The following is a 14200-nucleotide window of genomic DNA, read 5'->3' as shown; positions in this document are numbered from 1 at the left end:
AGGGCCGTGGTCGGTACATCGTTGCCTGCTGTCCTCCCCAGAACGGGGCTTCTCGAGGCGTCCGCTCAAGCCGGCAGCAATGGCGGCGTTGGTGGAAGAGTTTGTGTCCCGGCAAATGGAGTTGCTAAAGGAGGAAAGAGAGGCCGAAATTTCGGAAGCAAGGTATCCTTCGGCTAGGCGGGGCAGCTGGTTTCTCAGCATTCCCCGTGGCAAAAATATGAATGTATTAATTTAAGCAATGGCTTAAATTATATATTTTGACCTTTGTAAACAAGCTCATTCAAATATCTGCTTCCTAAGTCTAAAATGCTGCTAGCCAGTATTGGTTAACAACCTGGCTTAAAGACATTCATTAGGGCAAGAATAGGTAACGACAGCAGGTTGACCTAGCTTTGCTAGAGTATCTGTATAATAATCTGCCTTATAATTGAAGACTTGAAACCGTTAAGCAAATCTGCCATTGGAGAATTGAGTCTATTAGAAATATTTGTGTAAATACAGTGTTTGTATATTTAATAGTAGATAAACACCATAGTAAATGTAGCTACTTATATGAGGACTTTAAATTCTATAAACCTGTGTGATATTTACTTCAAAATAACTATAGGGTATTGCTGGTCAGTTGACCAGAATGACAGAGCAAAAATAGTGATAAACTATAAAAAATATCAGCCATAATGACTGATTTACAAAGTATGCTAATCCAGACAATTGTAGCATGGATTTTTGTGATGTGTGAATCCAGTATCTTTCTAGCTCTATAGATAGCAGAGTTGAAAGCACTTATGAATAAACTAATAATTTAAAAGTACTCATTAAGACATAAAATCCAGATAGTTGAAGAACTTAAATATAGTTTTGGTGTCACATATGATCTGCTTGGAAGTTGCTGATTAATGTATTCCCTAATCATAATAGTTGCAAGTAATTAGAATAACATTAGTTAAGAGGTAAGAGGAAAAGTCCTGTACCTATAATAATGCATTGAATACAGTGTCACTTTCTTTTGACTGGATATGTTTTTTTTTTTCTAAGAGCCCAGAGAATAAATAAAACAGGCTTCACCTCACTTTTTGATTTCAACTTTTTATGTTCTTCATCCATCACATTACTGAAATTAGGCAATGTTCAAGGTCACTGATTTCTGTCTTGTAGCAACATTGCTAGGAAGCAATAAAGCAGGTATTATCAGCATACTAATGAATTCTATTCCGAAGTTCTGAAGGACTTCCAGCATTTTCATGTATGTGTTTAACAGCATAGAGGAAAGGTAGAATGCTATGGGTTTCTAGGTCAACAATTTATGTATCAAATAGTAGTCTCCCAACACTACTTATCTGGACACATCCTGAGAGGAAGGGTCAGGATCACTGCAACGCCTACCCAGGTAGCCAAGAAGGTTATTACAGTCAGGGGTATTAAAAGTTACTGAGAGGTCCAGAAAAACTGGAATAATTGTACTTGCCCCCATCTACCTTCCAGCATAAATTATCCACCAAAATGATCAAAGCAATCTCAACACCTGGACAAAATCCTATTTAAATTGACCCAGGTAATCTTTAAGGGGTTGTACTTGAGACAATACTTAATTTGTTGCTTAGTGTAGGCCCTGAAGTGAACTTTTAGAAAGCAAATGGCTCTGAGATATGATTAAGATTTCTTCCCATCCTCAGCATGATAATATCTCAATGCTTATAGCTAGTAATTGAGTATTTTTTTCTAGTTATACCAGTATATTTGATCCACACTTTGTAAAAATCTGTAGTCTGTTTAATTATGAATAAATTACTGCTGTTTGGGTTTGCACAATATGGTAACAAGAATCAATAGATTGTGATAGAATATAACTTCAATAAATAAATGAAATGTTAAGATAACATTGGGTAGAGGGGGTGACTTTGAGCAATTGCCATTGCATTATCAGACAATAAGATATAAGAATGCAGGAATATCTAGCAATTGATTTCTGGAAAAATGCAATAAGTACATGTTTTATAGCCAAATTAAATATATACATATACATTAAAAACTGTTGAAGACTAAAAATTATCTGTTCCTTAAATCTGTGGCCTTTTTTGAACTATTGTTCATTTTCTGATATTAAGAAATATGTAATTTGTTCCTAGTGTGAAATATTCAGCTGAAAAACAAAAATGGGGGAATATGTGACAAATTGGCAACTCTTTTGACAGGCTGCTTAGATGGGCAGTGGGAATGCATAATGCCAGGTCCTTCAGCCATTCAGGCTCCACAAAAGCCTTGAGTGGAATCTCTGGAGACCTCCATGTATTACCAAATTATAGTTCATAATTTGACAGAAAGGGAAATTAAATTTATGGCTAGAGAGCAATCCTATTAGCTATGTTACTTTACATTAAGAGGAAATGAAAACAAAATCCTATCCACATCTATTATTTTGGGGAGGGTAGCTGCAAGCATGCCATTCAAAACATATATATGGTTTTTCCCCACCCCAAAATCTGATACATCCCTGCTAAACATAGGTATAAGAGTTAGAAACTGGTTTGATTTGGTCCATGATTCCTTCAAAGTTTAGCATCTGCAAGATATTATGGCACAAGAAAACAAGCAGTCTTGAAATTGCCAAATGCTAAATGGGCCATCAAAAATGCACAAATATGAATATTGTGGAGATATTGCAAGATTTTATCTAATTTGATGTCCTTCAAATGGAAATTATGAGTGTTCTAGTTCAACATATTTGGAGGTTTGAGAAGACTTGTTACAATGCTGCAAGTCACCCAGAATTGTTTAAGACGAGTGCCTATATACATCTTTAAAATAAATAACATTATTATGTATATGGAGATGTTTTTTGTTGTCCACCAATGTTCTGTCTGGATGGAGGCAAAGAGGGCAAAAAATATGATTTAGCTCCTCAGGTGGCATCTAATTAACAAAGGCATGGTTTTTCTCTTTGCATGATCTTTTTTCAGAGCATGGCAAGAAGGAATCTCCCTGAAAGAGCTGCAACGTAGAGGAGTTTGCTTACTGAAACTCGAACTACATTGTCAAAAAACTGGGCTATATGGCCATCTGCTTGTAACTTTCAAAAAGTCTCAAAAACATGGCTCAGACACAGAGTTACCTTCCAATAGTTTTGGGCCTGGTAAGTAAACAGTGTTAATTTTGAAAGTTTATTGTAAAACGCTTTACAGTAGCTTTAGATATTGGAAGATAGACCTTCATGATGTGATAGGTTATTTCTGAATCTGTAATGATCTCAAAGTCTTCGAATTACAGCTGTCACATCAAACAATGATAAAACTAGACTTTTTTTTATTCACACATGGAGTTATTAGCAGCATACATTTTGCATTATTTTAAATATATAATCACCCAAGTAAAGCAGTTTATTATCACAAATATAATATGTCTGATGGACAGAGATAAGGACTTTGCAGTATTCAAGTCAGTTTTGATAATTTACAGTAGAAGAAGGACAAGAAGCAATGGATGGAAACTAATCAAGGAGAGAAGCAACCTAGAACTAAGGAGAAACTTCCTGACAGTTAGAACAATTAACCAGTGGAACAACCTGCCTCCAGAAGCGGTGAATGCGCCAACACTGGAAGTTTTTAACAAGAGACTGGACAGCCATTTGTCCGAAATAGTATAGGGTTTTCTGCCTGAGCAGGGGGTTGGACTAGATGACCTCCAAGGTCCCTTCCAACTTTATTATTATTATTATTATTATTATTATTATTATTATTATTGTTGTTGTTGTTGTTGTTGTTGTTGTTGTTTTGTTGTTGTTGTTATTGTTGTTATTATATTATTATTATTATTATTATTATTATTATTATTATTATTATTATTATTATATCTTTTTCCTGCAACATTCACATAATTAAAATTAAAATTTGGGGGTGGGAAGCTTTACTGCAACATGCCAACTTTTATCTTGATTGTAATATTTGTTTCATTGTTGTAAACCACCCAGAGCTGTTGTGGGTTGAGTGGTAAAGGAGTTTAATAAATCCTTACTATTACAAAAGGTAAAGTACATGAAAACTCAATTCTGGGAAAAGAGGAAGCAGGAGAAAGAAATTCAAAATAACCAGGCCTTGATTCTGTATGGTAAAAAAAAAAAGAGGAAGAATGCCACCTCTGGCTAGCTTTCAAGATTCTGCTATTTTGCCATACAACAATAGAGTCCCAGTAGTCCTTGTTGTGTTTGCTTCCTGACCTGCCCTTTTCTGGAGTGCTGACAAACCTGATTGTTTCATATTGAACTTGTCAGATTGTTGTCTTTTGTCACGATGACTTTTGTGAATACAAAGACAGAGTAAATTGGAGATTCTCTCAAGGTTGTCAATGGCAGTAGTAAAGTTTCTGATTTCATTTAATCTGAGATATACCGTGTTTCCCCGAAGGTAAGACCTACCCCGAAAATCAGCCCTAGCTTGATTTTTGGGAGTGGGCCTAATATCAGCCCTACCCTGAAAATAAGCCCTAGTTTTGGGGTGAGGTGCATGCCTAAAAATCAAGCTAGGGCAGGCGTATGGGGGAGGTGGAGCTGCCCCAGGCACCCCGCAACTGCTTACCTTACCAGTAGGACTGCAATAAGCAGGCGTCCTACGCCCTGACACTTGTTGCGCTGCATGGCTCGTTGCACTGTTGCCGCTCCTCGCGGCAGGAGACTGCATGGTGCTCGTCACACCGTTGCCACCGAAGCGCCATGCAACCTCCTGCAAATAGCCCGAAGCACCGCACAGTGCCTTGACCCGATTGGCGGCAACGGCCCAAAGCGCCATGTGGCGTCCTGCCACGACCAGCAGCAATGGCCTGAAGCACCATGCAGTCTCCTGCAAACGGCCCGAAGCACCGCGCGGCGTCCTGCTGCGACCAGTAGCACAGATGTGAAGCACCATGCGGCGTCCTTCCACAACCGGTGGCACCGGCACAGTGCTCCACATGGCATCTGGCTGCAAGTGCTGGCAAGTGGCCGTTGAAGAAGTCAAGCAGCGGCGTGACAAATGTTGGGGCATGCGAGGCCTGGCTGCAGCGGTCCTAAGGTAAGACATCCTCCGAAAATAAGACCTAGTGCCTCTTTTTGAGGCAAAAATAAATAAATATAAGACCGGGTCTTATTTTTGGGGAAACACAGTTCTCACCCTCCCATTAATCTGGTAGTATTGCCATCTCAAAAGTTAGATGCTCTTCCGTGAGGCCAACTAAGATATGTGTCTCAGCCAATAGCTCATGAATGAATACAGTGTGATTATCCCTGAATATATGTGCTTCTGCTCACTCCATATCCACTTTATTTCTTAGGAGGGAATCTTGCAATGAGCAATCAGTTTAAAATCTATTTGCAAATACTACAAATGTAATCTTATAGAGGCCTGGATTTCTCAGCAGGCATTTCAAGCTCAGCTACAAAGACTTTTTAAGGTTTTTTTTTATATTGCTATAACTCATAATTCCAAGTGGGAGCATTTTAGACAATGTTGGCTGATTTCAGAACCATCCTGGTTAGTATTTACATAGAAGACTAACAAAACATTCCTAGATAGAAGGGACATTGAAGAAGGCAACAGCGAATCATTGTCATGAAAACAATATAGATATATCCATCTGTAGTCCCTTAATAAATTAGCAATTTGTAGAAAACCAGGCACTGATTCTCAAGTACTTCTTTCCTTTAATGAATTCTTTCCATTGTTTTCCATTTTATTTGTAACATTCTGATATTTGTTTTTTTTTTTAAAGTAAAATCTTCCAAGGTTTTTTGGAAGTTTTTTTAAAATGAAAACTATGTTGAGGAAGACCTCCAGAATGCTGGTTAATTTAGATAACTAGGGTTTTTTTTGCCAGGAAACCAAAAAAGTATGATTGTTTCCGAGTAAATTACAAAAATACAGTAGCAGTCTATGCTGACTAATGTAGGTGAGACTTTCTTTAGCTTACACTACTGTACTTTGTATTAGTCCAGTGGTTCTCAACCTTTTTAATGCCGCGACCCCCAACCGGTCGTAAGTCGAGGACTAAACCGGTCGTAAGTTGAGGACTAAACTGGTTGTAAGTCGAGGACTACCCAACTGGTCGTAAGTCGAGGACTTTCCCTGCCCGGGAGCGCCGCGCATGCATGGTTCCGCCCCCTGCGCCGGCCGAGGCGTAGCTGGCAAGCGGCAGAGACGGAGCAGGCCGACCACCAGCTGGCCCAGCCCAAGGGAGGTAAGGCACCCGCCGGAAAAGGGGGAAAAAATGGCGGACAGCCTTGCTTGGCGACCCCCGTGAAATGGTCAATCGACCCCAAATGGGGTCGCAACCCATAGGTTGAGAACCGCTATATTAGTCTGAGAAAATAAATGAGCTATGGGTCTTACCTTCTAACCTAGGTTTTTATTTTGTATGGGCAGCTGTTCTTGTTAGAAACTCAATATTTCATTATGAAACAATGTACGATGTTAATAGAGGCTCATTCCTAGAATCTGATTTTCACATATTTGTAAAGTAATTTTGTCATAGTTCTGCATCCACTCACTTAAGAAAAAGGTTTATAAATTCAATAAGATTAATTTCTGAGTAAATATTTGAATCATACCCTTTCTCTGACTTGTTTTTAAAAAAGAGCCTTTATCTTCCTTCTTGCTTGGCTGGTCTCACATCATCTTAAGGCATGGTTTGTATTAACTGCCTAGTTCAAACATAATTTTAATAACATTTTAAGCCAGAAATCATGGTTTACCAACCACAGTGACTGGTTCAGAAGCTAAAACCCAAACATTATAAGTTTTATTGCATTTTATGAATCAAATGACTGTAGCCTAAAAAGTGCCATTCTCCAAGAGCTTTATTAAACGTTTTTCCATTATGTAGCAGTCACTAAGAATGCTACTTAGTATGTACACCGTACTGCATTAATGGTCCCTCTCTCTCTCTCTCTCTCTCTCTCTCTCTCTCTCTCTCTCTCTCTCTCTCTCTCTCTCTCTCTCTCTCTCTCTCTTTCTCTCTCTCTCTCCTCCTCTTCCTCCTCCTCCTCCTCCTCCTCCCTCCTTCCCTCCCCCCCTCTCTCTCTCACACACACATACACACACACTCCCTTGAGCGGCCTGTAAAACAATGGGTTCTAACCATATTTTTCGATTTGGATCTGTATTGAATCTCAAGGGTATTTTGTACTTTTTGTTTAAAAAGGAGATTTAAGACCCTCCTGGCATTGTTTGCCCTTGCCCTTGCCGTTGGACTACTGATTAATTCTATACTTGAATTAATGCCTCAGCATTTATACATACTGTACTGTGTTTCATAGTAGTAATCACAAGGATAATGTTTGGGGTTTTTTTTTTATTTATTTATTAAATTTATATACCGCCCTATCTCCCTTGCGGGACTCAGGGCGGTGAACAGGCGATAATAAAAACCATGGTAATAAATAGTTTGTTTTAAAATCGAATTAAATAACGGGCCTGTTCTAAAAACACACCCGTAAAAAACCCCCCACTGAAACATAATCAAGCTACGCCAGGCCGGCCGCACGGAATAGATGGGCCTTCAGGGCTCGGCAAAAAAGGCGCAGGTCCGCAACTGTACGTAGGTCGGGGGGTAGGTCATTCCAGAGGGCAGGAGCTGCCACAGAGAAGGCTCTCCCCCTGGGGGTCGCCAGCCGGCATTGTCTGGCCGACGGCACTCTAAGGAGGCCCTCTCTGTGGGAGCGGACTGGCCGAAGGGAGGTGTTTGGTAGGAGGCGGTCTTGCAAATACCTANTCAAGGGGAGCCCCATGTAGAGAGCATTGCAATAGTCCAGGCGGGAAACAACGAGGGCTTGAGTGACTGTGCGTAGGGCGTCCCGATCCAGAAAGGGGCGCAACTGGCGTATCAGGCGAGCCTGATGAAAAGCCCCCCTGGCCACGGCCGTCACATGATCGTCTAAAGACAGCCGAGCATCCAGGAGGACGCCCAGGTTACGAGCCCTCTCTGCGGGGGCTAATGACTCGCCCCCGATAGCCAGAGATGGAACCAAAAAAAATGCTATTTAGAATAGATATGGGCAGAGTTAGACAAAGATGTGCTTTGAAAAGAGCTCCAGTGCCTTGGAAAAGCACATCCGCTCAAGACAGGCTCTTTCTGAGGGGCAAATTTTCTAAGATGAAAATATATGCTAAAGGCACATATTCTGTTAGATTCAGAATTGCTAGGAGGGGGTGGTGAACCTCCAACTTTGGGTTCAATAATGCAGAATTGCATTTTTTCTTGTCATGAATAAATCAGATACATGTGGAGGGTAATGTTGTGTGAACTTGCAATGGCATTTCTTATGGCTTAAAGGAGAATAGATTCATTGAATCATGACATCGTATATTAAAATTGTTATGATGAAAGATGCCCCACAGCTTATCTTTAAACAATTGAACTAATCAGTTTCATTGACATTCAGTTATTTTCCAGAACAGAATGTATTCTGACTGGTGAACACAGTGGATACTGGTGGGTTGTTTTTTTTTTAATCTAAATGGGAATGGCATGTAAGAATGTATATGTTTCTTACATTTCTTATATTTACATATAAGTATAATGTCTGTATCAGTGTCTTAGAATATTTATGATATCTGCCGAGAATGGCTTCTAGCATCATTCCAGGGCTTTCTGGAAAGCTTTCCTTTTTCTGGATGATGCTAGTCAGAGAGCCTAAAGCAGTGATGGCGAACCTTTTAGAGACCGAGTGCCCAAACTGCAACCCAAAACCACTTATGTATCGTCAGGTGCCGGGTGGGCGTGGCCCATTGGCTGGGTATGGCCAATTGGGTGGACATGGCCCATTGGGTGGGCGTGGCTCCAGTGGTAACGGCAGACTGGGTAGGACTAAAAAGTTCAATCAATTAATTCCAACTTTGCGAGATCTTTTTTTTCCCACGAGAAGTTGAAATTGATTGATTGATTGATTGAACCTGTTTTTGTTTTTTTTTTGCACACGGCGGCGGAGGCTTAAAGCGAAAAGGTTTTATAAAACCCAGCTGAAGACCTAGGACTGGGGTGAGGGCGCATGTGTGCCCACAGAGAGGGTTCTGCGTGTCACCTGTGGCACGCGTGCCATAGGTTCGCCACCACGGGCCTAAAGTAACTTGATTCTAAATGGCTTCCTAAAGTGTGGGTTTCAATTCTGGGGCTGGAGTTTTCCTTCTGCTTTTACTTCTTTGAATTAAAAAAAAAAGAGGGGGATTGCAACTTATATCAAGCTTTGTTTATCCAAAGAGTTCTATTGTCTATTCAGGTTTTGACCATGGATAAAGGGCTCCCAATAGCAAAATGTCTTCTGTGGATTTGCCATCACACTGGAGCTCTTCTGAGCTCTGGACTGGAATATTAGCGCCCACTGGGATTTAAAACGAGAAACCTCGGAAAGAGTTAAAAGGAATATAAGGTGTCCTAGTTAATTTTAGTGGATTCTCCTGAGACGGATGGCAATATCACTTGGTGTGATTGACAGTTTTGCCTCCTTTGTGTCTTGTGATGTTTAATAAGTTATTATTGTTTTACATATAGTTTATTTTCTTATGAAAGCCTGGATTCTCTTGATGCATAATTGATGAATCCATTGGACCTGACCTACTTTCAGTCTCATCAGTACAGAGTACAATCTGCATGAGGGCTTTTGAAAAATCTTATCTGGGTCTTTTTTTTTTTGGAGTACATTAGAATGTTATGAAAGATAGCAAAAGGATGGTCAGGCAAATATAGAGTATGATACTTGCCTATTTTTCTGTACAATTCAGTCATTTTTAAATATTATCTTAATCACTATTACATTTTGATTGGCACTGCACCAGTTTAGTATCAAAAGTTTTTAGTCTCTTTACACATTGTGATAATTTCCACATGTCCTGTATGTTGATATCCTTTATAAAACAAATACTGTATAGTCTCTCTTCTTCTTCTTCTTGTGCCATATCCGTTATCGGACGTTGGCGATCATGTTGGCGATCCTGTTTTTATCAGCAGCCGCACGAAAAAGTGCTGCTGAGTTTTGTCCAAACCAGTCCCTTAGATTTTGAAGCCATGATGTTCTTCTTCTGCCTGGACCTCATTTGCCTTCAATCTTTCCCTGGAGGATTAAATGGAGTATGCTGTATTTTTCTGGGTGTCACATCACATGTCCAAAATATTCTAATTTTCATTTTTTAATTGTTTTGATGATTTCCCTTGGCTTTCCCAGGCGGCTTATCACCTCCTCATTTCTGATCTTGTCAACCCAGCTTATACGTAACAGCCGCCTGTAAATCCACATTTCAAATGCTTCTAGTCTCTTCAGGTCTCTTCTGCCAGAGACCAACTCTACTCCATAGAGCAGGATAGGAAAAATATAGCATCTGGCAAGCCTGATTTTCAGTCTTAGGCTTATGTCGTGACTGCAGAAGAACTTTTTCATTTTGAAGAATGCTGTTCGAGCTTTCTCTATCCTAGTCTCTCTGGATCCTGTCAAATGATGGTTCACTATGCTACATTCCTACAACATATAAAATATATATTAAACTACCTCTTCCTTAGACATGAAAGTCAGCTGGATGATTTTAGGGCCAATTACTTTTTCTCAGCCTGACCAACCTAACTAACACTGCTGTTATGGAGAAAATAGGAGGTAGAAGCAATAGAGATGAGCACTGCCTTGAGTTGCCCCCAAAGAAACGGGATAAAGTTCAATACATTTTTTGCAATAGATGTTTATTTTGCATAACTTTCTTTAAATAATGTTTTAGTATCCAAGGTTTTGTTTTATGGCTTGATTAAGGATTAAGACAGAATTGAAATGGCAAGAGTATAAGGTATGTTATCCCATTTCAACTTTAGGTTCACCAGTGCATGGTCTGACCTACAAATAGCCGCATTTAAGCTTGTTGAATGTGACATAGAATTTAGAAGCCAATAAGTAATCAATTTTTGAGTAAGATATTCTGTTTCAAGGATATGTAAATCCATTTGATTGTGGATTCACAATTCCCAGTGTATTAAGTAATCATTGAGCCTGCATCATTTTTGGAAGCCTTTTATATAATGAATTTTGTCTTTAAATTTTTGTGTATCCATTTTCCCTAAATTGTGCCTGCAGTTATATGTCTACCGAGATTCTCAGTCATCTAGGTCATGGTTGTCCCAAAGGTACTTTTTCAAGAGGCAACTGGACTTTCTTGTTTTTCTTTGAAGACATTTCGCTTCTCATCCAAGAAGCTTCTTCAGCTCTGACTGGATGGTAGGGAATGGAAGGATTTATACTCCTTGCAGACAGCTGTTCATTTGCATTCTTTTAGAGAGTCGTTGAGGCCACCTGGAGATTTATCTGTGTCATCAGGGTCACCTGAGTAGTGCAAATGGAACTGCTGAAAAGACTGTGTTGCAGACTGGAGATAGATGATACTATATCCCTCACCCTCTGTTGAGAGAAGGCTGTTCAGTTTTGACATAGATGGCCTCTTTGACCCTTCTTTCAAACCAGTGGTCCTCTCTGTCCAAAATGTAGACTTTGCTGTCTTCAAAAGAGTGGCCTTTGTCTTGTAAATGCAGATGGACTGCTGACTCTTGTCCTGATGGGTTTGTTCTCCTATGTTGTGCCATTGTTTATGAAGTGATTGTTTTTTTTTCCCCCAATGTACAGATCTGCACATGGCTCACTACTTTGTACTGCATATACCACTTTGCTCAGTTTGTGTCTAGATGTTTTATTCTTGGAGTGGACAAGCTTCTGTCTTAATGTATTTTTGGGTTTAAAGTGTGCACATATGTTGTGTTGGCTGAAGATCTTCCTGAGCTTTTCCAATATTCCTGCAACGTATGGAATGACAACATTGCTTTGTTTGTTGTTCTCTTCCTTGTCTGTTATGGAGGAGCTCCTGCTGGGTCTTTTTAGGGATTTGATGAAGGTCCACTTGGGATGGCCACACATTCTGAGGGCTTCCTTGATGTGTTTTAGTTCTTTTTTCCCGCCATCTTTGCTTGGTAGGCAGGCCTTCAGCTCGGTGGTGTAGGGTTCTGATAACTCCCATTTTATGCTCCAGTGGGTCTCGCCTTGGCTCCCCCTTCTCCCCCCATCTGTCTGTCTGTCTGTCTGTCTGTCTGTCTGTCTGTCTGTCTATCTGTCTATCTATAATTTCAAACATAGAAAGTTAAAATACAAAATTGCAGCAAAAAAGGAAACATAGGGATTTCATTTCCTGAAAAATAGAAATATTCAAAAAAAAAGGAAATAATTTGAACAATTTAAATAATTAATTTGAAAGGAACCCTTCACTTATTTCTTATTTAGTTGCTTGAAACTGTTTCCTTTTCTGTAGCTTAGCCTGGTGATATTTTGAAATAACATCACTATTTCCTTCTCAGTTTATTTCTTGTAACTCACATTTCTTTCAAATAAGTTTGTCTCTTGTGCATGCAGTGAGAAATGTTGATACAATGTCTCTCACAGTCTTTGTATCTTCATGAAGTAAACCCTCTATTTGCATAGTCAATATTCTTATCCATAGGTTTTAGATATGGAAACAATTCATTAAATTTTGTCACCAAGTAATCAATTACAGCATACCAGCATTCTCAGCAGTTCTCTCTAAAATCTCTGATCCTTAAGATTATTTCTTTTGCAGTATTCTGATCTTGTAATTTTGCCAAATTTATCTTGTTATTTGAAATATCTTTTTTGCTTTTTCTAATGTAGATATATTCTGTATGCTAGAATCATATTATAGGCTACCTACTTAGGCTATATTAGACATTTGCTTTGACGTTACCCTAAATTGTGTATTAATTTATTATGCCTGCTAAGTTTTCTCTTATCAGCATTATAGACTTCTCCCATTTCAGTTTTAGATCTTGCTTGGGTTGTCTGATCAATATTTGATTGAATGAGAATCAATGTATTGTTTACCACAATGACTTAACTCAGATGGTTCACCTCTAGTTGTCTCTATTGTTGATTCATTCCTCTTGGATAATAATAATAATAATAATGATGATGATGATGATGATGATGATGATGATAATAAAGTTGGAAGGGACCTTGGAAGTCATCGAGTCCAACCCCCTGCTCAGGCAGGAACCCTACACCATTTCAGACAAATGGCTGTCCAGTCTCTTCTTAAAAACTTCCAGTGTTGGAGCATTCACTGCTTCTGGAGGCAGGTTGTTCCATTGGTTAATTGTTCTAACTGTCAGGAAGTTTCTCCTTAGTTCTAAGTTGCTTCTCTCCTTGATCAGTTTCCACCCATTGCTTCTCGTCCNCCCCTGCTCAGGCAGGAACCCTACACCATTTCAGACAAATGGCTGTCCAGTCTCTTCTTAAAAACTTCCAGTGTTGGAGCATTCACTGCTTCTGGAGGCAGGTTGTTCCATTGGTTAATTGTTCTAACTGTCAGGAAGTTTCTCCTTAGTTCTAAGTTGCTTCTCTCCTTGATCAGTTTCCACCCATTGCTTCTCGTCCCGCCTTCAGGCACCTTGGAGAATAGCTTGACTCCCTCTTCTTTGTGGCAGCCCCTGAGATATTGGAACACTGCTATCATGTCCCCCCTCGTCCTTCTCTTTGAGGAATGATGAGCACCTCTAGTTGTGGTTTCTAAATGTATTGTTTACCACAATTTCTAAATGTATTGTTTACCACAATGACTTAACTCAGATGGTTCACCTCTAGTTGTCTCTATTGTTGATTCATTCCTCTTGGTTGCTGGAGGAATGATGAGCTTCATATAGTTGTGGTTTCTTCAGATATAATTCTAATGTAATTCCTTTGCTTTTATGTAAAGTATCTTTTCTGTATTCTAATTTTATTCTTGTCATCATTTATCTTCTGCAGGTGACATAGTGGGACTTTATGAAGCAGCTGGACAAAATAATCAGATCTGCACAGGAATTGTCACCCGGACGGCCTCCAATTCAATTACAATCGCAGTTGATGAGCCTCAGAGTAACCTTGTAAATGTAGATCAGGAGAATTTGTACTGTCTGTTGAAACTTGCCAATGATGTTACATACAATAGACTCAAAAGGTAAACTACTATAAAATGATGATTATGGAACCTTTATGTCTTAAGAAATAAAAAAAATCTTTATTTAATAACCAGAATTCTGAAAGGAAGTAAGGAAAACAGTTATGTGAGGTACAGCTGGGAGATATCTTTCCATTTGCTCCATTGTATTGAGATTTTGGATGATAGCCTCATCTTCCTAGGTTCATGAACGTTTCTCTGTTTTTTTG

The 14200-nt window shown here is 39.4% G+C and overlaps 1 protein-coding gene across 1 annotated transcript; it reads left to right on the top strand.

Annotated features, from left to right (window-relative positions):
- Positions 1–79: 79 nt before the first annotated feature.
- Positions 80–13991, top strand: LOC107298169 (immunoglobulin mu DNA binding protein 2; the record flags this gene model as incomplete). The annotated part of the gene is made up of 3 exons (XM_015827535.1): positions 80–162; positions 2958–3130; positions 13799–13991. Coding segments are annotated over exons 1-3 (449 nt in total), but the record flags the coding sequence as incomplete, so codon positions are not given.
- Between the last annotated feature and the right edge of the window lie 209 nt (positions 13992–14200).

The sequence above is a fragment of the Protobothrops mucrosquamatus genome, unplaced genomic scaffold (genome assembly GCF_001527695.2).
Source record: "Protobothrops mucrosquamatus isolate PMUCROS unplaced genomic scaffold, P.Mucros_1.0 scaffold3772, whole genome shotgun sequence".
In the NCBI taxonomy this organism is placed as follows: domain Eukaryota; kingdom Metazoa; phylum Chordata; class Lepidosauria; order Squamata; family Viperidae; genus Protobothrops; species Protobothrops mucrosquamatus.
Note: the sequence above shows the minus strand (reverse complement) of the source record. Positions and strands in the feature narration are given on the sequence as shown.